We start from the raw sequence: 26284 nt of genomic DNA, 5'->3' as shown, positions 1-26284 counted from the left end.
TTGTTTTGCTGAGGCAGTGGGGTTAAGTGACTTGCCCAGAGTCACACAGCCAGGAAGTGCTAAGTGTCTGGGGCCAGATTTGAACTCAGGTCCTCCTGACTTCAGGGCTGGTGCTCTATCCACTGCACCATCTAGCTGCCCTTGGGGAGATAGTTTCACCCATATTCTCCACTCACAATTTCTGTCATCTATATTGTCCAACTTTTTCTTTTTTGCAGATGAGGAAATTGAGACCAGGGAAAAGATAAGTAACTTTTAGTTGAAGTCCCATGGTTAGTAAATGATAGAGTCAGAATTCAAACCTTTGACCCCAAATCCAGCATCCTTTCTATTTCTTGTACCATGTATTTTGTCATATTATTACAATTGGTTTCATCCTTTATATCTCTGAATGAAATTTTTTTTTCCAGTTTCTTTTATATTTTATTTTTCCCAAATATATTCAAGGATAGTTTTTAACATTCACCTTTGCAAAACCTTGTATTCTAAATCCCACCCTCCCATCTTCTTACCCCCAGACAGCAAACAATCCTAAGTAGGTTAAACATGTTCCGCATGAAATTGTTTAAATCATTGTTAATGCATTTTCCTCTATCCATTTCCCAATATTTGGTGTAGATAACATGTTTAAATAGGTCAGGTTGTGGTTTTTGCTAAATTTTCTGTTTGCTCCTGCAAGCAGGTGGTTTTGTTATACAGACACAGATGATTTTGAAATGTTTTCCACATCTATGAGTCATTTTTTTATCTGTTCAAATCTAGCCTTTTTTTTTTTTTTAATGATGTCATTTGATGTTCACTATGGATTCTTTTCTTGAATAAAGTATTCTTGATGCAAGACTCTGCAATCTCCAAGTTTTAGGTCTCTTATTCATTTACCACTGAACCACATTTTTCACTTTCCATTTTCATTTATCTTGCATGCTACTACTACCTTTACATTTGTGTTATAGAAGATCAAAGCATATTTTGATTTTATTTTAAGGATCTTACTGAATTCTTTCTAGGATTTCGCTACTTTATCTCTTAACACATGTTAGTACAAAAGCCAAAATTATTTTCATCGTGGTCTTTTTGCAAACATTTTATCATGTGCACTAAAGTGCAAGATATCAAGTATTCCAAGAAGGGATGTTTCTTGTATTTGAACATAATAGCAAGCGAACTCTACCAATCACTGTTTTTGTGTCTCTCTCAGTACAACCCATGAACCCATCCTTTTATTTAGCTGAAATTTCCTTTTGTTTTCTGGTTTCATTCAATATAATGGTGGTGCTTTCAGGTTTACAAAACAACCTGCATAATTTGTCTCTTGGTTCTGTTTATTTCACTTAGCATCAATTCATGTAAGTCTTTCCAGGCCCTTCTGAAAACATCCTGCTGATCATGAAATTAGATGTCTTAATGCTAAGACCAGCACACATGTATTATTTCTCCAGTAGTTTGTCCCCTTAATGATTATTGGTCAGGGGTCTCACATTTAAAGACCCAACAGCTAAGTTAATGTTTATTGATAGCCTAAATTTTTGATTTTTAGTACTCAGGTCTCCCATGACTAGCTCATTATCATTGCAGAGAAATGAAGATAGTTTTGTAATTTTCTTTGTTTTTTTGTTGTTGTTGTTGTTGCTGTGGCCACATGCTTCTAATGATGAGCTCCTCCATTCTTATGAAGCCTGGATCTTAAACCAGTTTGTTGCTTGGATCCTACTCAGGTCTTTCCCAGCATTGTGGAATCTTGTAAACTTGTTTTCTCCTGACCTAGCTTTCAGGAACCTAGGATCACCTTTAACCCACAATGAGGTATCCAAGGAGAACTTGAAGCACCCTAACATCCATAATCAATTCCTTGCCCCTTGGGACACAGATCAAACCACCCCCACTGTGTTTTTCTTAATGCTGTATATTTGTGGCATATCCCTACAGACCTCAAACTTAGAAACCCACAAAATTAACATGATCCATGCTGCATTGTATTTTTATTTAATTTTGTTAAATATTGCCAATTATCTTTTATTTTGATGGGGCCTTAACTAGTAGTTTTGCTAGCTGTGGAGTTGACACTTCTGCTGTAGAGCATTTACGTGGAAAATCCCCACTTCTTATTCTACCCTCTGACTGTAACTTAACCTGATTTAAACTTTATTTTCTATCATCTATTGCCCACTTTGAGGTCTCTATCACCTGTAAGTTGTGTCTTTGGGCCAGCTATTTGTTCTCCTTTTTAGTTTCCTTATCTACAAAGGGAGGGGAAGGTAAAAAAAGATAATCTCCTGTCCTGTTCTGCCTACTCTTCTGTCCTCCCTTGATATAGAAGGAAGACTATTTTTAGACTATTGTGTTTTGAAGTTGAAAAAGCAAGTGGGTATTTTACTCATCAGTTTGATAAAAACTGGGCCTTGGCTGAGTGAATGGAAAGGTCTAGTAACTGGTGTTTGGGCCGTGCTTAAAGAGCTGTGCTCTCAATGCAAATTGATGATCATTCTGAGATATCACTACACACCTGTCAGATTGGCTAAGGTAATAGGAAAACATAATGACGAACGTTGAAGGGGATGTGGGAAAACTGGGACATTGATGCATTGTTGGTGGAGTTGTGAACGAATCCAACCATTTTGGAGAGTAGTTTGGAACTATGCTCAAAAAGTTATCAAACTGTGCATGGCCTTTGATCCAGCAGTGTTACTACTGGGCTTATATCCCAAAGAGATCATAAAGAAGGGAAAGGGACCCACATGTGCAAAAATATTTGTGGCAGCCCTGTTTGTAGTGGCCAGAAACTGGAAATGGAGTGGATGCCCATAAGTGGGAGAATGGCTGAATAAATTGTGGTATATGAATATTATGGAATATTATTGTTCAGTAAGAAATGACCAGCAGGATGATTTCAGAAATGCCTGGAGAGACTTACATGAACTGATGCTGAGTGAAATGAGCAGGACCAGGAGATCATTGTACATGGCAGCATCAATATTATATGCCGATCAATTCTCTTCAACAGTGAGATGATTCAGGACAGTTATGAAGAGAACCATCTACACCCAGAGAGAGGACTGTGTGAACTGGGTGTGGACTACAATATAGCATTCTCACCCTTTCTGATGTTGTTTGCTTACATTTTTGTCTTCCTTCTCACGTTTTTTGTTTTTTGTTTTTCCTTTTTGGATCCGGTTTTTCTTGTGCAGCAAGATAACTGTGTAGATATGTATACATATATTGGATTTGACATATATTTTAACATGTGCTGGAATACCTGCCTTCTGGGGGTGGGGCAAGGGAGGGAAAAATTTGGAACAGAAGGTTTTGCAAGGGTCAGTGCTGAAAGGTTGCCCATGCATGTGTTTTGTAGCTTTAAAAGCTATAAAAAAAAAAAAAAAAAAAAAAAAAAAAAAAAAAAAAAGAGCTGTTCTCTCCCTGCTTTTCTCTCGAATTTCAGGTCTTTTGTTTAGGCCCTCTGGAAGTGACTGCAGAGGGTGGGCTAGAGCTCTGACCCATGTTGTTTTTCTCCTCTTTTTGACACATCATAAGTGCTACATAAATATTAGTTATTTTTATAAGAATATCACAAAATGAAATGGTTCCTGCCCACAGGAAGCTTACAGTCTACCTGGAGAAATAATTAATACCAAGTGATTCTCTCAGGTAGCTGGGTTAGGAAGGCATATCAAGAAAGGTCTCATTTCCAGAGCTGGCACTTCAGCTGAACAAGTAGTCCAATTTGGCAGAAATGTCTTGTAGACTTGTGTGAAAGAGAATAAAGTCAAGCATCCTGGAAGGGTGGGGGCCCAGCCTGGGAAAGGAAGGGCTTTCAGAGCTAAACCAAGGAGCCTGTATTTGAGTCTCAAGATCATAGAGAGCAAAAGTCAGGGACGCGGCAGCAGTCAGGCCTGCCTTTGGCAGCCTTGCATAAGATGAGGTAGATAAACAGGGAGATAGAGGGGAGCTAGGTGAGTGGGGAGAAAGGAACAAAGGCGAGGGACGGGAGACAGGAGCGACAGATTTGGTGACTGATGGGCGTTGGGGGGCATCTGAGAATGAGCAATGGGGGGGACACTAATGGTAATCCTGGCTGTTGGCAAGACAGAAAAATTCTGAAGTGGGGGGCAGGGGAGTGGAGACTGTTCTGGTACGTCTGATGGACAATTTATGATTCAGGACTGTAGCTTTGGAGAGGGGAAAGGTGGGCTGGGAGTTAGGAATAGAGAGAAAATCCCTAAGTGTTGATAAAGTCTGTGGGACTCAGGACAGAACCCTGGAGGATATGCACAGTTATGGGCCCAACACAAAAACAGAGAAGGACTCCTGTGGCATCCGAGGTGGCAGGGAAGAGATCAGTCACCTTTGATGAGACCCCCAGTTGTCCTAATCAGATTGCACAGAATTGAGGGGGGGCAGCTTTGGTGTATTTTGCCAAATCTAAGATAAATCGTTAATATTCAGGAACCTTGGTATTGTTTGCATGGTGGAGTAGAATTTCTCTCTGTCTAGGCTGGTCTTGGATTGTGTCCAGGAGACCTTAATTATTTAAGGATCTAAAGAACAGTGTTATGATGGTGGTCCTGTGGCAGGAGCCCAAGGGCATCTTTAAAGCAAGACTTTGCTGTGTGTTTGTGCTGCTCCTTTGAGTAGACAGGTAATTACTATCAGGGATCCTTTAGAGTTGAAATCTGAGAAAATAGATATTGGACAACAGTGTGAAGGTTTTCTGGAAAAAGGGAGGAAAGAAATCTAACCACATTAGCATTAAAATTCTTAAAACAGTCGGCAGGGCCATGATGGTGGAGAGGAGACAGGACTTTGTCTGAACTCTTCCTGGCTTCACGCCTGCAGGATCAAGACTAGATCAGGCCTCTGAACAGGTTTTGGAGTGACAGAACCCACAAATATTTGGAGTGACATGTGCAAAAATGTTTGTGGCAGTCTGATATGTAGTGGCAAGAAACTGGAAATGGAGTGGATGCCCATCAGTTGGAGAAGGGCTGAATAAATTGTGGTATATGAATGTTACAGAATATTATTGTTCTGTAAGAAATGACCAGCAGGATGATTTTAGAGAGGCCTGGAGAGACTTAGATCATTGTACACAGTAGCAGCAAGATTGTGTAATACTAAATTCTGATGGAAGTGGCTCTCTTCAGTGATGAGATGATTCAGGCCAGTTCCAATAATCTTGTGATAAAGAGAGCCATTGGGGCAGCTGGGTGGCGCAGTGAATAGAGCACCGGCCCTGAAGTCAGGAGGACCTGAGTTCAAATGTGGTCTCAGACACTTAACATTTCCTAGCTGTGTGACTCTGGGCAAGTCACTTAATCCCAATTGCCTCAGCCAAAAAAAAAAAAAAAAGATGAAGAGAACCATCTGCACCCAGAAAGAGAACTGTGGGAACTGAATGTGGATCATAACATAGCATTTTTACTCTTTTTATTGTTGCTTGTTTGCATTTTGTTTCCTTTCTCATTTCTTTCCTTTTTGATCTGATTTTTCTTGTGTAGTAATATTTCCATATTTGTGGAAATAGTACAGAAGAATTGCACACGTTTAACATAGATTATTTGCTGTCTAGGGGAGGAGGTGGGGGAAGGGAGGGGAAAAATTTAGAACACAAGGCTTTGTAAGAGTGAATTTAAAAATAAAAATGATGAGTATATATATTTTGAAAAATAAAAAGCTTTAATTTAAAAAAAAGGGAAAATAAATCCAAATATTTGGAGTATAATAAATTTCCAGCAGAAGCTATCCTTGAAATGACTTCAGGAAAGGCAGTGGAGGGGGGTGGGGTGGGAAGAGACATGGTACATAAAGGCCTAGGGCAGGAAGGGCCTGTGCAGGGAACAGAGTGAGAGGCTCTTAGCCAAATACAGCAGCGTTGGCCTGGTTAAGAAAGACAAATGGATCAGTTGACTAGCTGTGAGACCTTCAGCCCAACTGCAGAAGGCAAATGGTGAGCCCTAGAAGCCCAGCAAAAGAGGTGGGACTTGCCCAGACCTACCCAGTTCAGTGGGAAAGTCTGCAGCAGTGCGGTGCTGCAGGAGAGGCAGTGAGAATCTCCTGTTGCCTTATAGAGGAATTTCAAGATAATCTCTTTTCTGCCCTAGGATTAGACTTCAACCTTTAAAAATGAACAAAAATCCAAAAAGAGCTCTTTTCATACTTAGTTCTTATGGAGATAGGGAAGAGCAAAACTCAAACCCTGAGGACACTAAAAGAAAACCACCTCCAGATGAAACCTCAGAGAGGGATGTGACCTGGTCTCCAACTCAAAAGGCTCTCATGGAAGAATTAAAAAAGGATTTTAAAAGAGAGTTTGGAAAAAAAATAGGGAAAGAAAGTGAGAGTTTTGCACAACAGCTTGGAAAAGGAAACAGAAAATGACTGAAAATACTTTTGGTAAAATGAAAAAAAAAAGGAAAAAGAAAACAGTTCCCTGAATAATAGAAATGGTGAAATGGGAAAAGATGCAAAAGGAGATATAAAAGCTAACTCAAGGAAATAATTCACTAAAAATTAGATTTGGACAAATGGAAATGACTCAATGAGACATTAAGAATCAATCAAACAAAGCCAAAAAAAAGAGAAGAATGTGTAAAATACTCATTGGAAAAACAACTGACTTGGAAAATAGATCCAAGAGAGATAATCTAAGAATTATTGGATTTCCTGAAAACACAATGAAAAAAAAAAGAGCCTGGACAGCAATTTTTTTTTTTTTACAAGGAATAAGATTTTAATTGACTTTTTTTTTTAAATGTCCAAACAGTTATTTTGCTTTCAAAAAGAATCAGACTTTGAAATAGTGTACAGTTAGTTTGTGAAGGAAATAAAAAATGCAGGCAGACAAAAATAGAAGGATTGGGAATTCTCTGTAGTGGCTCATAGTCATCTCCCAGAGTTTCGCTGGGTGTAGCTGGTTCAATTCATTACTGCTCTATTGGAACTGATTTGGTTCATCTCATTGCTGAAGAGAGCTACGTCCTCCATCGGAATTGATCATCATATAGTATTGTTGTTGAACTATATAATGATCTCCTGGCTGGACAGCATTTTAAAAGAAATCATCAAAAAAATTTGCCCTGATCTCCTAGAACCAGAGGGTAAAATAATCATTGAGAAAATCCACTGATTACCCACTGAAAGAAACCCCAGAATGAAAACTCCAAGGAATATTGTAGCTAAATTCCAGAATTGTCAGACGAAGGAGAGAATACTGCAAGCAGCCAGAAAGAAAAAAATCCAAATGTTGAGGAGCCACAATCGGGATTACCCAGCACCTAGCTGCTCCCAATTTAAAGAATCAAAGGGCCTGGAATATGATATTCTGGGAGGCACAGAAGCTTGGACTGCAGCCAAGAATCAACTACTGAGCAAGACTAAGCATTATCTTTGGGGAAGGACATTCAATGCAATAGGGGATTTTCAATTGTTTCTAATGGAAAGATAAGAGCTAAACAGAAAATTTGATCTTCAAATATAGAACTCAAGGGAAGCATAAGAAGGGAAAAAAAAACAATTACGTTTTTTATAGGTTAAAATGTTAACATTCCTACATGGGAAGATGATATGTGTAACTCTTGAACTGTATTTTTGTTAGAGATATATTTAGAGGCATAAATTGACTTTAATGATAGGATTTAAAAAATAAACTAGGGATAAAAAAGGGATTGTATTGGAAGAAGAAGAAAGAGGAGGTAAAATGGAGTAAATTTCATCACATGAAGAGGCAAAAAAAAATTTATTACAGTTGAGGGAAAGAAGGGAGGGGGATGAATATTGTTTGTACCTTTATCCTATTGGATTTGGCTCAAACATACTTAGTTTGGTATGAAAACTTGTCTCATTTCATAAGCAAGTAGGAGGGGAAAAGGGAAAGGAAAGGGGGAGGCTGATAAAAGGGAGGGCAGAAGTGGAAGGGGAAAAGGAGGGAGATCAGGTTGAGGGAGGTGGTGGTCAGAAGCAAAACACTGGTGAGGAGGGAAAGGGGGAAAGGAGAGAGAACAATATAACTTGGGAAAATAAGATGTCAGGAAATATACAGAGTTAGCAATTTAATTGTGAATGTGAATGGGATAAACTTTTCCCATAACACAGAAGCAGCTAGCAGACTGGATTAAAACCAAAACTCTACAATATGTTGTTTACAGGAAACACATTTGAAGCAGAGTGATATATACAGTGTGAAGGTAAAAGGCTGGAACAGAATATATTTTGCTTCAGCTGAAGTTAAAAAAGAAAAAAGCAGGGGAAGTTATCCTGGTCTCAGATCAAGCAAAAGCAAAAGATAGATCTAATTAAAAGAGATAAGGAAGAAAACTATATCTTGCTAAAGGGTACCATAGATAATGAAATAATATCAATATGAAATATATATGCACCAGCTGGTATGGCATTAAAATTCCTAGAGGAGAAATTAAGAGAAATGCAAGAAGAAATAGATAGAAAAACTAAACTAGTGAGGAATGTCAACTTCCCTCTATCAGAACTAGATAAATCAACCACAAAATAAACAGGAAAGAAGTTAAGGAATTTTAGAATAGTTAGAATTTTAGAATTCTATAGAATTTTAGAAAAGTTAAATATGATAGACTTTTTTTTAAAATTTAATAGCCTTTTATTTACAGGTTATATGTATGGGTAACTTTACAGCATTAACAATTGCCAAACCTCTTGTTCCAATTTTTCACCTCTTACCCCCCACCTCCTCCCCCAGATGGCAGGATGACCAGTAGATGTTAAATATATTAAAATATAAATTAGATACACAATAAGTATACATGACCAAAACGTTATTTTGCTGTACAAAAAGAATCAGACTCTGAAATATTGTACAATTAGCTTGTGAAGGAAATCAAAAATGCAGGTGTGCATAAATATAGGGATTGGGAAGTCAATGTAATGGTTTTTAGTCATCTCCCAGAGTTCTTTCTCTGGGCATAGCTGGTTTAGTTCATTACTGCTCCATTGGAAATGATTTGGTTGATCAATATGATAGACTTTTGAAAAAAAAATTGAATGGGGACAGAAAGATGTATTTTTTTCTCGGTGGAAACCTACATAAAATGGAACCTACATAAAATCTATGGGAAGGTATAAAAACCTCACATTCAAATGCAGAAAGGCAGAAATAGTTAATCAGATCATGATGTAATAAAAATTATATATAATAAAGGGCCAAGGAAAAGTAAACTAATAGTTAATTGGAAAGTAAATAATCTTAAAGAATGAGTGGGTGAAACAGCAAATCATAGAAACAATAATTTTATCTAAGAGAATGACAATAATGAAACAGCATCTCAAAATTTATAGAATTTAACCAAAGCAGCTCTTGGGGAAATTTTATATCTCTAGATGCAGATGCTTACATGAGTAAATAGAGAAAGAGGAGATCAGTGAATTGGGCATGCAACAAGCAAAAGCTTTCTAGCAAAAGCTAGAAAAAGAACAAATTAAAAATCCTTAATTAAACACCAAATTTGAAATCTGAAAATAAAAGGAAAGATAAAATTGAAAGTAAGAAAACTGTTGAACTAATAATAAATAAAACTAAGAGTTGGTTTTATGAAAAAAACAACAAAATAGATAAACCTTAAGTTAATTGATTAGAAAAAGGAAAGAAAAAAATCAGATTACCAGTATCAAAAATGAAGAATAAAATAACCACCAATGAAGAAATTAAAACAATAATTATCCAATGGTATGCCGATAAATCTGATGATCTAAATGAAATGGATGACTACTTAGAAACAACTATATGTTGCCCAGATTAACGGGGAGGAAATAACTTAAATACTCCCATTTTGGAAAAAGGAAGTGAACAAACTATTAATGAACTCCCTAAGGAAAAATCTCCAGGGCCGGATGAATTTACAAGTGAATTCTATCAAACATTTAAAGAACAGTTAATTCCAGTACTACACAAATTATTTGGAAAAATAGGGGAAGGAGTCCTACCTAATTCCTTTTATGACACAGATATGATGCTGATACCTAGACTAGGAAGGGTCAAAACAGTGAAAGAAAATTGTAGACCAGTTTCCCTAATGAATATTGATGCAAAAATCTTCAATAAAATATTAGCAAAGAGATTACAGCAATTTATCGTTAGGATATACTATGACCAAGTAGATTTTATACCAGAAATGCAGGTCTGGTTCAGTATCAGGAAAACTATTAGCATAATTGACTATCAATAACCAAACTAACAGAAATCATATGATTATATCAATGTACAGAAAAGCCATTTGATAAAATATGACACCCATTCCTATTATCACTAGAGAGCACAGTTTTCCTTAAAATGATAAGTAGCATCTGTCTAAGACCATCAGCATGCAACATATGTAATGGGAATAAACCAGAAGCATTCCTAATAAGATCGGGGATGGTAAATGATTGCCCACTATCACCATTACTATTCAATATTATATAAGAAATATTAGCTTTAGCAATAAGAGAAGAAAAAGAAATTGAAGGAATTAGAATAGGCAATGAAGAAACAAAATGATCACTCTTTACAGATGAGATTATGGTATAATTAAAGAATCCTAGAGAACCAGCTAAAAAACTACTAGAAATAATTAAGTGAAATGAGCAGAACTATGAGAATATTGTACACAGCAACATTATATGATGATAAACTGTGATGGACGTGGCTCTTTTCAACAATGAAGTGATTCAAAGCAATACAATAGACTTGTGATAGAGGAGTCATCTCTATTATGGAAACTGAATATGGATCACAACATAGTATTTTAACTTGTTATTTGTTTGTTTGCTTGTTTTCTTCTCTTTTTTCCCTTTTGATCTGGTTTTACTTGTGTAGCATGATAAATGTGGAAATATGTTTAGAGGAATCGCACCCCTTTTGCCTATTGGATTGCTTTTTGTCTAATGAAGTGGGGAGGGAGGAAAGGAGGAGAAAAATTTGGAACACAAGGTTTTGCAAGGATGAATGTTGAAAATTATCTTTGCATATATTTTGTGATGGGTGGGAAGCTATTTTTAAGAAAAAAAAATTGCTAAAATACTTTCCAGGCTCTAGTATTTGGTTAAATTGGCTAAGAAGGGAGAGAAGATTTTATTAATGAGTAAAATATTGTTGTATGCTAATTTTCTTCTTAGTAAAATCTTCCTTCCTACCCCAATGGTAGCAAAATATTATGAATTAAATATAGTGCCATTGGGGAAAGCTGGATTTATTTGTGTTAGTTGTGTACCCAATAATTGCTAAATATTGTGAATTAAATATAATGCCATTGGGGAAAGCTGGTGACCTTATTGGATTTATCTGTGTTAGTTGTGTACCCACAGAAGCCCTTTAAGCAGGCAAGGTAACTAACTGTATATCTTCACAACAGAACTATATCTGTGGACCTTCTCCACAGGTCACTAGGTGGTTCCGTGGAGAGGGTACCAGGTCTAAGGTCAGGAAACCTCAAATTCAAATCCAGCCTCAGACACTTCTCACTGGGTAACTCTGGGCAAGTCACTTAACTCTGCTGCCTCAGTTTCCCCATATGTCAAATGAGGTGGAGAAGGAAATGACAACTCACTCTAGTATCTTTGTCAGGAAAACCCCAAATTGGTCAGAAGAAGTCGGACATGAATAAAAATGACACCGTTTCTTCAAATTTCTTGGAGTCTCCATGTCCTTTCATGTCCCTCAAAGCCAAGCTCAATTTTTCCTCAGGTAGCATGCAAGCATGGCTTCTGCCAGCAGGCAGTGCCAGATGGTCCATTCACCTTAGCCATTGGTCTGGCTGTGGCCAAGACACGGTAGCCATTTCCCTCCTGAGGGATACACCCAGAAGTCTTGTTTGCTATTTGAAATGGCTGTGGTTTTTGTACCTGGCTTAACTAAGTATTTTGGATCGAATGGATTTTAGAGCAAACCCAGACTCCTTTGGGGTATATGTGAACCTTAATTATAGCTGTCAGTGTATCTTTCATCGTAGAAATTGTTTGAAATGACCAGAATGTCAAAAATCATGTGTCAGCTTTTGGCAGTAACTGGAAACTGTTGGTTATTGCTGCCAGAGTCTTCATAATGGAATCCTCTTGAAAGCTCAAGGCTAAGATAGACAGACCTTAAAAGGCCTGAATCAGCCTCTTAACGAGCAAAGCTAGATTTAAATCTGAAGTAGACATTTTTATTGGGACTGGCCTTTAGCTTATTTTTCAAGGATGAAAGATTTTCTTTGGTACCACGAAGGAGTTAAATTAGCCCTTTGCTCTCCCCACCCAGAAAGAACTGTAATATATGGAAGCATAAAACACCAATAGTCTTCTTTCCCAAATTGCTAGTCTCAGCTTTTTCCATATTGTGCTTAATTTCAGCAGATCTTGTCATGTAACTTATAAAACAATAACCTCACTACTTTTGCTGACCACAGCTAAAACTTGCAACCTCTTCCCCAGATATTCATATTTGAAGTGATAGGCTTACAGTACTTGATTATACAATATTTATTTTTAGACATGTCCTACATTTTTTCCTAGTTCTATACACATTGGAAACAAGAAAAGTGGGTGAAAATTCATAATATCTTTCTGATATACTGTACATTATTAATATACCTATCATTGGAACTTTTTTCACTTCCTAGGGTAATGGACTGCCTCATTGAAGTGTTGTGGGCTAGGGGCCAAGGGAATGCTGACACAACATTTATGGTTCTTAGTGGAGTAATCAGGAATTGATTGTTGTGAGTTTGATTGAACTGCGGCCAGCTGTTTACTTTCGATTTTGATATGGTTCAAGATAAAGTTCCTTCAACCTATTTAGTTCCTGGGGCATGAAGATTTTATCTCCATATGTCTTTGTACCGAGTGTTTCATGAGAAATGAAAGCAAAGGGAATGTTTCTTATGTCATGTCAATGAAACTATCATTTTATAAAATTCAAAAACTTAGATTTAAATTTTTGTTTATTTTTAATTATGGCAAATTTCCATAACAGTCTAATTTGTAAAAATGTACATTTCACATGAAACTCAAATATTTTGTATATTTAATATTTATTTATATATTTAGCTAATAGTATATAATAAAGGTATCATTTAGATTTCTTTTCCCTCTCCCTCAAGATTTTTTTTTTAACAAGGTCTGCTCTCATGTTTTGAGAGTGACATGCCATTTGTTATAAAGAAACAAGACATTTTACTCTTTATTTTATGTTAAGAACATGGTTGTTTTCCAATTGTACATTTCTAGAGGGTGCAAAAGGACTAATTTGCTTTTCTATCCTGATTTTATTCATAGTCAAGTTCATCCGGGAAGTGACACCATATATCAAGAAGCCATCGTTGGTATCCGATCTGCCCTGGGAAGGGGTCGCCCCCCAGTCGCCAAGCTTTAGTGGCAGTGAGGACTCAGGCTCCCCCAAACACCAGCACAACTCCAAGGACAGGAAGGTCATCCCTCTCAAAATGTGCTTTGCCACCAGGAACCTGAGTATGCCAGATCTGGAGAACAGGTGAGAGGGACAGAATTGGCAAATAGTGGAATCCTTGTGACTTCGGGAAGCGGGAGAAGTGTTCTTTCTCGGGTCAGGAGAGCTGAGTGCGGGTCCCAGTTCTGTCTGTTCAGATGGACGGCGGGTTGAGGGCCATGTGGATTGCCGGCATCACTTCATTTCTCTGGCCGAGCCCTCCCCCTAAAGGGAAGGCACCGGACAAGGGAATCTCTGGGATTCCTCTCAGAGCCAGCCTTCAGTGACGGAGAGTTGTGGGTGCCCCGAATGCCGTCGGATGGCCCTGTGCTCTGGCTGACATTGTCCTCCTCCTATTGTCTGATTTATGCCGCTTAAGGACTTCTCTGGGGTTGTCCAGCCATGTCTGACTGTTGGGCCCTGGCTGGACTGTTCTGGGCAGAGGCCCTGGAGCAGTTTGCCACTTCCTCCTCCAGCTCATCTTCCTGATGAGGAAACTGAGGCACACTAGGGGAAGTCACTGGCCCAGGGACACTCAGCTGGGAAGTTTCTGAGCCTGGATTTGAACTCAGAGAGGTAAGGGTTCCTGACTCCAGGCCATTGCTCTGGAAAGCCATAGAGACCTTCCTCTCAGGAGCTAGGTCCCCGAGCCCTCCCCATCTGGGATGGGGGATCCGGAGACCTTTCCAAAGATGGGTTTAACTCGGGAGATGGGGGGCTACAAGGAGGTGGGGGAGAGTGGGCCTTGGCAAGTTGGGAGGGATACTGAGGAGGGAGCTGTGGCTAGGAAAGGTATGGGGCTGCTGTGGATAGCACACTAGCCCTAAGTTTACATTCAGCCTCAGGCCTGATCAGGCCTCTCATCCACCCTCTGCCTCAGTTTCCTCAACTGTAGAATGGAGACAATAAGAGATTCAAGCCCTTTGCCAGCCTGTATCTGCTCTGCCTCTGTTAACCTGTTGAAAAGCCCAGTGCTTCTCTGTTCCCATATTGAAAGTAAACTCTTAGAATAACAAATCATACGCTTTCTCCATCTGCTTATTTTCTTTCCTGTATAATGTAGCAACATTATTTATTTTCCAGTCCACCTAGCATTTGTCAGCACATACAGACGACTTTGCCCAGCATTGTACATACTTGTTCTTGCTCTCAAGGAGCGTCTAGTCTACCAGGGAGATAGAACGTGTAAATAGTGAATCTTCGGCAGCGAGTCCTGGGAAGGAAAGGGGCTCCGAGAGATTCAAGTGGGAGAGAGCATGGACGCTAGGGATTCTGAGAGCTGGAGAGGAGGGGGAGAAGGGAGAGCCCCGTGGTGGGGGGGGAGGGAGACAGGATGGGAATACAGGAGAGCAGGAGGCTGCCGCCATGGGGGAAGGCCGTTTGCTGAGGCAGGAGTTTCCCATCCAGAGGGCAGCTGTGAGCTCCTGAAGTTTCTGGAGCCAAGAGAGAGACAGCCTGCTCACCCTGCGCTTCAGTTTTCCCCACGCCAGGGAACATAATCCCCATTGGATTCAGGCCTGAGCCTTCCACCTTCTGCAGACGCCTCAGCTTAAAGCTCAGGTGTGTCTAAAACAGGACAAAAAGGCCTGACGCTGAGTGCAGCTGCTAAAGGTAAAGCCTCGCGGTGCGACCCACTTCAAGGGGGAGCAGGCCATCTGTCACCAGGACGTTCATTAGTGTCAGCTCTGGGGAATTAGCTGTGTTCCTGCTCAGAAACCTGATCTCTTCCCACCCTGGGCAGGAGCTCTCCTTAGGTGGGTCCTGATGAGGAGGACGAGCACATCACTTTTTACAGGGAATTGCAAAGTACTTTCTGAAATTCCTGTGGGACTTTACTGTAACCCTGGGCAGGAGGTCATTGGAGAAGCTGAGGCATCGGTTGTGGTTGCTTATGATAACCCTCGGGCTGAGGCTTGGGTCACTCCTGATCCCAGATCTGGAGTTTTCTTCCACGGGGCCTTTCCTGCCAGACCTCCCAGGGCCTGCTCGGCGGGGGTCCACCTTTAACCTGAAGTACTTGAACCTTTTTATTTATGGTGGTTCAGTTGTTTAGATGCAACTGACTCCTTGTGACCCTGCAGCACCATCTGTACTGTCCGTGGAGTTTTCTTGGCCAAGATGGTACAGTGGTTTGCCCTTTCCCTCTCCGGCTCATCTTATGGCTTAGCAAACTGAGGCAGAAGGGGTTAAGCGTCTTGCCCAGCTTGGAAGTGTAAGTTGGACTCTGGTCTTCCTGACTCCAGGCCCAGGCCCTGTCCCCGGGCCACCTGGCTGCCCCACCGGGCGTCAGTCATCGCCAACTCTTGGGGACCTCGGGGCTCGCTCGCCCAGCACCAGCTCCCTGAGTTCTCAGGTGGAAGGAGCCTGGGCCTGCCAGTTGGTAGCGTAGGCTCCTTCTCCCTCCGTGTGCTTGCTGGGCCAAATAATCCCCCTGAGACAGGCAGCCCGCACCCTGAGGAGGGCTCCAGCCCTCCCACTCCGGGCCGGCTGGCACTTTCCTTCCCACTTGGGACTCTGCTTTCCCTCCTAACTGCCTTTATTTTTGAAGGGATTCTTTGGATCTGTCGGGCCGATGCTGGTGTGGACAGGAGAGAGTGAGCAGGGAGGGCCAAGCAGAGTGGGATTGATGCTGGTCCCGGGCTCAGGACCGCGATGGCCGACTTGCTCCCTGAGCCTGGAGTCCCACGCAGTCCCAGGTCTTCTAGCACAGGAATCATCTGACTGCTTCTTCCTGCCTTCACTTAAATTGTGATCCACTTTTATTCATCCCAAATGTGGGATTTGGGATGAATTTTTTTTTTTTAAAGTTTCCTTTATTCTTTTTGTATGGCTCCACTTCCTAGATCTCAGACACATCATTAAGCATCAGGCAAATGAGGGGTTTCTTCCAATTTTCTCTGGTCCCCACTCTAATTTCAGTTTTCAAGACCGGTATCATGTGCCTCTAAAGCACTTTTACAAGGGCTTCCCATTAGGAAAGTAGAAGCTAACTCCAAGGTTGAGAGATTTGTTTAAGAGAAAATGGAGCTCAGTTTTTTGCCAATGACTATTGTGGGCAATGTATATTTATTTAGTATTCTGTATAGTTCAGAAGGAACACAGTGTTCTCATACAAGTAACTGCCTTTTGGAAATGTGCTGCTGTTTTCTCTGGGCGTGAACAGGATGCCTCAATAATCTTCCCCCTGGATACTTTCCATACAAAAGATAATTTGGGCTTTGTGCCATAGATAAACTACAGTGAAAGTGTTAACTTCCCAGTCTAGCCACTGGACTCAGCATTTGTCCTTGATTGATTGAATAAATGCTGTGGAAGCGTCTGGGAGGCCAAAGAAAATCCAGGACCCCAGAGCAGCTAAACTTCAGGGGTGCTCTGGGGTACCTAGACCACAACTTGATTCATCTGATCAACATGTAATTGCAGTTTACTGAAAATTCCCAGTGGTTTGGCCCAAAGCCAGTACTGTTCATGCTGTGGCTGTCTTCCCCGCTTTCTTCCTTTTGCTCTCCTATGGGCCTCAGCCATGATTGGCAGACTGCCATAGTGTATTTATTAGTACAATTTTATTTGAACTGTGTTTTTAAAACACTGGTAGACTATTAAAAATAAAAAGACTTTGCTGTGATTCTCTAATAATTTTAGAGCTACATTCTAGAAGGAGGGATCTTCTGGGTCCTACTGTCAGTCTAGAAATGTTCAAAAGCTTATGAAGGAGCTTTGTATTTTATGTGATTAAATTTTCGACTTCAAGATCATTTTCATTTAAACTTTTTAAAGTAATTATTGGAGACCTGCCTAGAGAAACAGTTTTCATTGTTAGCCCTCCCATAGTCCATACATACACTTTGAACTCTTTGATCAGACATTTAATCAAATGCTTTTGCCCCATTCTTCATGTTAATTGATTACTGAGATTCCTAATGTTTGGGAATGTAGAATTTATGTCATGTCAAAACAAACAAACATGTTAGAAAATGTTCCGGGCAGCTAGGGGGCTCAGTGGATAGAGCATCAGCCCTGAAGTTAGGAGAACCTGAGTTCAAACTTGACCCCAGACACTTAACACTTCCTGGCTGTGTGACCCTGGGCAAGTCACTTAACCCCAGTTGCCTCAGGGGGGAAAAAAAAAGATGTTCCCTATTTAAAGTTATATTGATACCTCTTTTTATACCCTATTCATTTTCCAGTAGGGGCACATGGGGGATAGAGCACTGGGAAAACCTGAGTTCAAATCTGGCCCAGAGACTTACTAGCTGTGTGACCCTGGGCAAGCCACTTCCCCCTGTTTGCCTTCTTCCACTGGAGAAGGAAATGGCAAACCCCACCAGTATCTGCCAGGAAGACCCTGTGGCAGTACTGGTGAGCCACGGTTCCTGGGGTCACGAAGAGTTGCTCACAACTGGATGACTCAACAAGACAAAGTTCTTGCATGTATTTGTCTCCTGTTTTTTACTTCCTTCACTCAGTTATAACCTTTTTCAATAACTTTGTTAAATCTGAAAAGAAGGATAAACTGATGCCTATATTTAGTGCTAAGTAGGGCAGTGGGAGGGGTGAAGGAAATTTCTTGTCATAAGTTTGTGCCTGAATTTTGAGCATTTGTGTTGAAGGATGTCAAGCAAGTTACCCAATGCCAAACCAATCAAGTGGAAATAAATCATCCTATAAGAGATGTCAGCACTTGGATTTCTGTGTGTCTTAACCATGACTCAGCTGCAGTGAATGCCCAAGGAGAAGTAGGACTTGTCAGGTCATTTTTAAAAATATTAACTATATGAAACATGTATTCTTGATATTTCTGAAGAACATAGGGAGTGATTTACTTTACATTGAAAATCACGAGAAACTTTTTATAGTTATCAAGGAAACTGAGAGCTTTTCAAGGGTAACTTTTGGATGACAGGTGATAGAATCTTAAAATAAGTGTGCTGTACCTAGTTTGATGAGCAAAGAACTACATGTTCTGGGTAACATGCACTTTTGTTAACTCAACAATCATGTGCTCAGGTTTCTTATTCTTTAAAGGAAGAATCTCAGCATTTTGTTTCTGATACAATTGATTGCATTTTCGTTATGTAAATTATATGATTCTTTACATAAATTAGACACTTTTCCTCTAACAATTATTAGTAAGTTTTAATAAAGAAACATTCCTTAAAGATTATAACAGCAATAGCAGTCATTTAAGTACAGTTACTATTAAAAGGAATAAAATAAAAACAAGCATAATGAAGAATGTTATGTATGTCCAAATGGCAATAAAGTAAAGGTTAGAGTTTTAAATTTAAGTCAGTATTAAGCTTCTTAAGCTGAGAGAAAGTTTTCTTTTGTCCTTTTAAATCCATACACAAGCACTGTCTCCCTAGAAAACATTCTTGGATCCCTTTGTATTCTAAAGACTGCTTCCATCCCCAAATTGTGGTCCTTTGATCGTAAAGTCAGCAAGCACTAACCACTTATGGTGCTGGAGTCGGGGAGATCACATCTAAACCTCCAGGTACAAAGAGATATAAACAGACAGATTACGGATAGCCCAGAAGAAAGGCAGATTGGGAGAGCCTTCTTGGACAAGGTCAGATCATGGCTGAGAACTGATGGCAGTGAAGATGAGAAGGGAGAGAAGTCTAGCTCTGGGGATAGCCCAGGAAGATGCCTGGAATTGGAAAATGAGAAAGGCATCTTCCAGGATTTTGGGGCCCAAGGCTTGTGTACTTGTTTTCTTCTTCTTCTTTTTTTTTTTTTTTTTTTTTTTTAATTTTCTTATTATAGCTTTTTATTTATAAGATATATGCCTGGGTAATTTTTCAGCATTGACAATTGCAAAACCTTTTGTTCCAATTTTTCCCCTCCTTCCCCCACCCCCTCCCCCAGATGGCAGGTTGGGCAATACATGTTAAATATATTAGAGTATAAATTAAATACAATATATGTATACATGTCCAAGTAGTTATTTTGCTGTACAAAAAGAATCGGACTCTGAAATAGTACTCAATTAACCTGTGAAAGAAATCAAAAATGCAGGTGGACAAAAATAGAGGGATTGGGAATTCTGTGTAGTGGTTCATACTTATTTCCCTGAGTTCTTTCCCTGGGTGTAGCTGGTTCAGTTCATTACTGTTGGCCACGTCCATCAGAATTGATCATCATATAGTATTGTTGTTGAAGTACATAATGATCTCCTGGTCCTGCTCATTTCACTCAGCATCAGTTCATGTAAGTCTCTCCAGGCCTTTCTGAAATCATCCTGTTGGTCGTTTCTTACAGAACAATAATATTCCATAATATTTATGTACCACAGTTTATTCAGGCATTCTCCAACTGATGGGCATCCACTCAGTTTCCACTTTCTGGCCACTACAAAGAGACCTGCCACAAATGTTTTTGCACATACAGGTCCCTTTCCCTTCTTTAAGATCTCTTTAGGATATAAGCCCAGTAGAAACACTGCTGGATCAAAGGGTATGCACAGTTTGATAACTTTTTGAGCGTAGTTCCAAACTGCTCTCCAGAATGGTTGGATTAGTTCATAATTCCACCAACAATGTATCGGTGTCCCAAGTTTCCCATATCCCCTCCATTCTTTGTCTTTCTCTGTCATTCTAACCAATCTGACAGGTGTGTAGTGGTATCTCAGAGTTGTCTTATTTTGCATTTTTCTGATTAATCTTTTCATATGGCTAGAAATAGTTTCAATTTCTTCATCTGAAAATTGTCTGTTCATATCCTTTGGCCATTTATCAATTGGAGAATGGCTTGATTTCTTATAATTTAGATTCAATTCTCTATATATTTTGGAAATTAGGCCTTTATCAGAACCTATGACTATAAAAATGTTTTCCCAGTTTATTGGTTCCCTTCTAATCTTTTTTGTATTAGTTTTGTTTGTACAAAGGCTTTTTAATTTGATATAATCAAAATTATCCATTTTGTGATCAGTAATGATCTCTAGCTCTTCTTTGGTTATAAATTCTTTCCTCTTCCATAGGTCTGAGAGGTAAACTATCCTATGCTCTTCTAATTTATTTATAATCTCATTCTTTATGCCTAGATCATGAATCCATTTAGATCTTATCTTGGTGTATTGTATTAAGTGTGGGTCCATGCCTAGTTTCTACCATACTAATTTCCAGTTTTCCCAGCAGTTTTTGTCAAACAGTGAGTTCTTATCCCAAAATCTTTTGGTTTGTCAAACACTAGAGTATTAAAGTTATTGACTATTTTGTCCTTTGAACCTAACCTATTCCACTGATCAGCTAGTCTATTTCTTAGCCAATACCACAAATGGTTTTGGTGCAACTACTGCTTTATAATATAATTTTTGATCTGGTACAGCTAGGCCACCTTAATTTGATTTTTTTTTTCATTAGTGGAACTTGTTTTCTTGCCCAGCTTTTGGCAGGCCTGTTCCGAAGTTTCTGCCTTACTTAGATGGAGGGCCCTTCACCCCCGAGCTGCTTAAGTAGTTTTCTTCTTCCCCGCCTTGCATGCACAGGCCTGGCTCCTTGGGGGCACTTAATAAAGGCCCAGTAGTTAATAGAGTGATATTTGTCCACTGGTGGGAAAGGAGGAAGAGCTAGACTATTCTCCCTCGCTTCATCTTGTTCATTCAGAAATGGAGATGGAACCCTCTGTCTCTGGCCCTCTTCAGAATGAGGAGCTATACCTGAAATGCAGCTAAGAAAGGAAGGGCACTCCCTGTCCTCATGGAGCTTACTCTGATGGAGGAGGAAAAATGCAAGGAAAGCTGTAAGAGGCTGCCCAGCAGGACGTGCGATGACAGGGTCCTTTCTCTCTGGAGAGGAGTGCCAGCCCTATGGCCAGAGGGTACCGGCGTGTTTGAGCCCTGAAGCTATAGCAATCTCGTGTGTGATGTTTCCTGGTGGTGGTGGAGAGTATAGCTGATGAGCCCTCCAGCATTCTTGGACCACCAGACATCTAAGTGGTGGACTTCTAAAACCCGACTGATCCCAAACAGATTAGCTTAAGATGGGGCTCCTATTAACAGTAATTCACTTTTATAGAGTACATTTAAGCTGTTTAAGCATTAAAACTGCCAATCTTAATTGGTGGAAGGAGGCCTTCCTACTGGAGTTTCTATCTTAAGAAAATCTCAGGATCAAAAAAACCAGAATTTGTAAGGTATTATCCTCATATCCTGAGGGTCAATAATGCATGCATTCCTTGCTGCTGTTATAAGTGTCAAGAAGCTGAGGTAAGGTTAAGCAACATTTCTGCTCCTGCTAACATAAGTTTTATATATTAGAGCCGACACTCTTCCCCTTTGTCTTCATTACTTTAATTCAGATGTTCCCTCTACTATCCTCCCCTGTTTCTCTATCATCTGGGTCATGCTTATATTGCTTTTGAAAAAAATGTACTGATTTTGCCCTTCCCCACAACTACCACTATCATAAGTATCTTCCCATAAAAATAAGACAATTAAGCAAAAATCACTGAATAAATTAGTTTTGATAAATGGGGCTGCCTGCCATTTATATTGCTATTTGTAAACAGAAAGGATGTGTATTTTAGCCTCAGTAATATAGAACTAACATTGTCCTTTGTATCTGGTGTAAGTATTTTTGTGTTCTGGTGTCTACATTGACAATATTGTAGTTGAATATATTGTTCTGTTACCTCTGTTTTTTGTTTACCAGAGACTTCATGAGTCTTTCCATGTTTCTTTGATTTCTTCATATTTATCCTTTCCTACAATAACATTCCTTCCTACTCAAATACAACAATTTGTTGAGCCGTTCTTCTATCTTTTGACAGATCATTTGTTTCTTGCATCTTGCTATTGTAAATAATGTTGCCGTGTTTTCATACATGGAGGATCTTTTTTTTTTTTTTTTTGACATTGACCTTTTTGGAGTATTAATGGAGTATTGGGACTGTTTAATTATAGGGTATAAGCAGTCAGTACTTCTTCTCACACAATTTCAAGTATCTTTCTAGAACCATTTTTGTGCCAGTTCACAGATCTACCAATAGTGAATTAATGTGCCTGACTTCCCACAGCTCCTCCAACATGGGCTTTTTCCATCTTTTATCACTGCCAGTTTGATAGGTGTGAAGTGATGTTTCAGAGTTGTTTTAATTTGCATTTCTCTAGTGATTTTGAAGATTTTTCACATATGCTTGTTGATTGTTTGAGGTTCTTCTTTTGAAAACTTTGTTCTTATGTATCCTCTCACACTTTGTTGATATGCTGGCACTCTTTACTGAAATGCTGCTTGTTTTCTCCTTTTATTCTTTGTAGTAAGATGATGATGCCCAAGCATCCCTTGTCTATGATTATATGCCCTATGACATATGTTTATAACTGTGTGTCATAAAGAGTTGAGTTTTCCTCCAATTATTTGGATTTTCATGTATTTTTATAAATATTGTTTCATAGTTGTATTGATACAATTGTCCTCTTTGTCTTAAAAACGTACTTTATAGATATTTATGTCTTTGTAGTAACTGAAATAGAATTTTCCTCTTTCCCTCTTGGCTTCTATTGTTAATATTTAGAAATCTTATTAGGACATTGATTTATTTGTTTGTATGCTGTTACCTTGCAGAAATAGTTGCCTCACCTGACTAGATTTTGTTGTTGATTCTTTAGGGTTTTCTAAGTATATTGTATTGCTCACAAACGGATAATTTTCTCTCCTATTTGTGAATGCTTATTCTCCAATTTCTTTCTTATATAGTTAGTATTTCAAGTACTAAATCAAATAACAGTAGAGACAGTAAGCTTTCTTGTTTGATCTCAGGAAAATTTCCAGTGTTTCTTCTTTACAAATAATGGACAATCTTGGCTTTAGGTTATTGTTTTTTATCTTTTTAAGGAAAAGTCCTTCCATTTTTATACTTCTTGATTTTTTTTTAACCACAAATGCTTTTTTTATTTGTTGATTTGGCTGTTATTGAACTACCCTAATTATATTTTAGATGCTGATTCATTTATATCCCTGTTATAAGTCCAAGTGGATCATAATGAACAATTTTTTGATAATATTGTGCTATTCTCTTTGTTAAAAAATGTCTTTCAGATGTTTTTTATCATTATTCATCAGTGATAATGGGGATGGTTCTCTTTTGCTTTACAAATTTCCATGGGTTTGAGGGACCATATTTACCTCACAAAAAGGAGTTTGGTACCCTTTTTTTCCTTTTGTGTATTCATGCCCCTGCTCATCTAACAACAACAATTAGCATTTATATAGTACCTACTATATACCTAAAGTGCTCAGACTATATAAATATTATCTCATTTAACTCTTACAATGATCCTGGGAGGTAGAGTGTATTTTTATTCCCATTTTGCAGTTGAGGAAACTGAGGCAGACTGATTAACACATCCCTAGGGTCACATATCTAGTAAGTGTCTGAAGCAGATTTTAACTTGTTTAACTTGAATTTTAACTTCTAGGTTGCAAGCCCAGGGCTGTATCTACTGTTTCCCTTAGCTGCCATCTTGTACTTATAAGCTGATTTTCAAAAAACCCATGAGTTTGAGACTTTACTTTTCTTCTCAATAAATTTGTACTAATTTTCTTCAGGCCAGGAACACAGATTTCTTCTCAGTTAAAATGGATAAATTCTGAGGAAGGATTTAAGAAGCTTTCTAGTGATCAGATTCTCACTCTGTTATAGTATCCAGGCATTTTTGCAGCTCCATAACTTTGTCAGCCCATTTGGATAGTTGAGTCAAATGTTCCCAAATAAGATGGGCCTCCATTTAGGGTCTTCTGTGTATCCAGCCCTTCCCTAGGCTTTGTGGCCAGATTAAATTCAATTTAGCAGATGTTTATGGAGTGTCTACCATGTGCTTCATTGTCCTAAGTGTTGAGCATCCAAAAAGCTCAGGTATCACATATAACATAAGGAAGGGGGAGGACAATGCACCAGGACCTGGTGGTAAGAGAGAGAGCTTCACAGACTGGGGAGCGTTTGAGCTCATCCTTGGAGAATACTAAAAGGCAGAAATTAAGGAGGGCTTGGAGGACGGCTTAGTGGTCACTCTGGTTAGAACAGGGAATATCTGAAAGGGAAGGGAAGGTGTCAAATAAGGCTAGAAAGGTAGGCTGGGTTGGATTGTGGAAAGCTGTAAGTGCCAGGCAATGGGAAATCACTCATGGTTTTTGAGCAGAAGACAAAAAATGGCAGATCTGTGCCTTAGGAAGATTCTTCAGCCCCCATGTGAAGAATAGATTGGAGAAGAACAAGACTTGATTTGGGGAGCCCAAAGAGGTTGTTTCTGTACTCCAGATCAATTGGGAGGAAGGGCAGTGGCTGGATGAGTGGAAAGGAGATCAGGGGAGTAGGCCCCAGACTTGGCAAGTGACCGAGGGAGGATATGAGTCAGAGCTGCCTCCTGTCCCCGGCAAGCAGGAGGACGGCAGGACTTGTGGAGTCCTGAGGAACCAAGGGAGGAGTCACAGGTTTGGCTGTAAAAGGGAGGAGTTTCATTTTGGACTTGTTAAGGTTGACTTGTCAGTCAACAAGGATTTATTAAACATCTCCTGTGTTCCAGATGACATGATCTGTGCACAAGGACAGATGACAAACAGCCCTGCTCTTGGGAGCTTAGAGGCTGTGGGAGGTGGGGGGGCTGGACAGGGAGCCACTCTGAGCCCCCTTTACTCATGGCTAAACAGGGACAGCTCTTGGGGGGAGCACCAGGCCGAGCGTCAGGAGAACTCTCCCTGATTTCAAATCTGGCCTCAGGCACGTATGGCTGTGTGACCCTGGGCAAGTCGCTCACCCCGTTTGCCTCCATTTCCTCAACTGTATGGAGAAGGAAATGGCCAACTCCTGTGATGCTTTGCCAAGAAAACTTCAAGTGGGGTCAGAGATGGCCACCACAAGTAGTGATGAAGGAAGCACCTCCTGATTAAGTGAGTTAGCAGCTATCAAGCACTTGGCCAGCCTCTCCTGAGGCTTAGCTAGGAGTTAGCATTGGTTAACGCACAACAGAAAGGGTACAGAGATGAGGAAGGTCAGCTGGATATTCAGAAAGATTTCCTGTAAAATGTGGCAGCCACTCGGAAGACTTTTAGGGGCCCAGGAGAGCCCCTATTTGTGTCCCCACTGTGCAGGGGAAGGTGTCCATCCCCAGGTAGGAGCGTGCCGCAGATGCCAGGGAGGAGCTGGTCTTCAACAACATGAAACCCCAGCAACAGAGAAGCGGAGGAGAAGCAAGGCTGATTTCTAGGGAAGCATTTTGGGGAGGGATTGGATTGGTCAGACCCAGCTCCTGTGGGGGCTGAGCTCTGGAGGTGACCTGGGCATGGGACGGCCTTGGCTGTCTAGCTCACCCTGGGCTTGGCCTCCCACCTGGGACTCCAGCCCCGTCTTTTGCAAGCCTCAGCTCCTCTCCCCCCCCCCCCCCCCCATTCAAGCCCATGGGTGAGAGGGCAGAGAGAGGCTGTCTCTGCCCTTCCAAAGGCTTTTTTCTAATTGCAAATATTCCTAGCCATGGCTCAGAGAAAAGGATTTTTTCAGGGTGAGAAGGAAGGGCAGATTTGGACAAGTTTGTAGTTGGCAGGAAAAGGGCCAGTGAATAGGAGATTGAAGATGAGATAAGAGAGACAGAGAAGAGACAAGGGAGAGGAGGAGGTTCTTTTAGGAAGAACAGCATATAAGTGAAATGAGCAGAACCAGGAGATCATTATGTACCTCAACAACGATACTGTATAAGGATGTATTCTGATGGAAGTGGATTTCTTTGACAGAGAGAAGATCTAACTCAGTTTCAGTTGATCAATGATGGACAAAAGTAACTACACCCAAAGAAAGAACACTGGGAAATGAATGTAAACTGTTTGCATTTTTGTTTTTCTTCCCAGGTTTTTTTTACCTTCTGAA

The 26284-nt window shown here is 40.0% G+C and overlaps 1 protein-coding gene across 1 annotated transcript in view; it reads left to right on the top strand.

Annotated features, from left to right (window-relative positions):
- The window catches only part of SNTB2 (syntrophin beta 2), a 110196-nt gene that overhangs the window by 49434 nt on the left and 34478 nt on the right, over positions 1–26284 (top strand). The window contains exon 2 of the mRNA XM_031950086.1: positions 13255–13468. Within this exon, the coding sequence (XP_031805946.1) occupies positions 13255–13468 (214 nt within the window). The remainder of the gene's footprint in view (positions 1–13254; positions 13469–26284) is intronic.

This window comes from Sarcophilus harrisii, chromosome 2, assembly GCF_902635505.1.
Source record: "Sarcophilus harrisii chromosome 2, mSarHar1.11, whole genome shotgun sequence".
Lineage (NCBI taxonomy): Eukaryota > Metazoa > Chordata > Mammalia > Dasyuromorphia > Dasyuridae > Sarcophilus > Sarcophilus harrisii.
The sequence above is the reverse complement of the archived record's forward strand: the minus strand, read 5'-3'. Positions and strand labels throughout refer to the sequence as shown.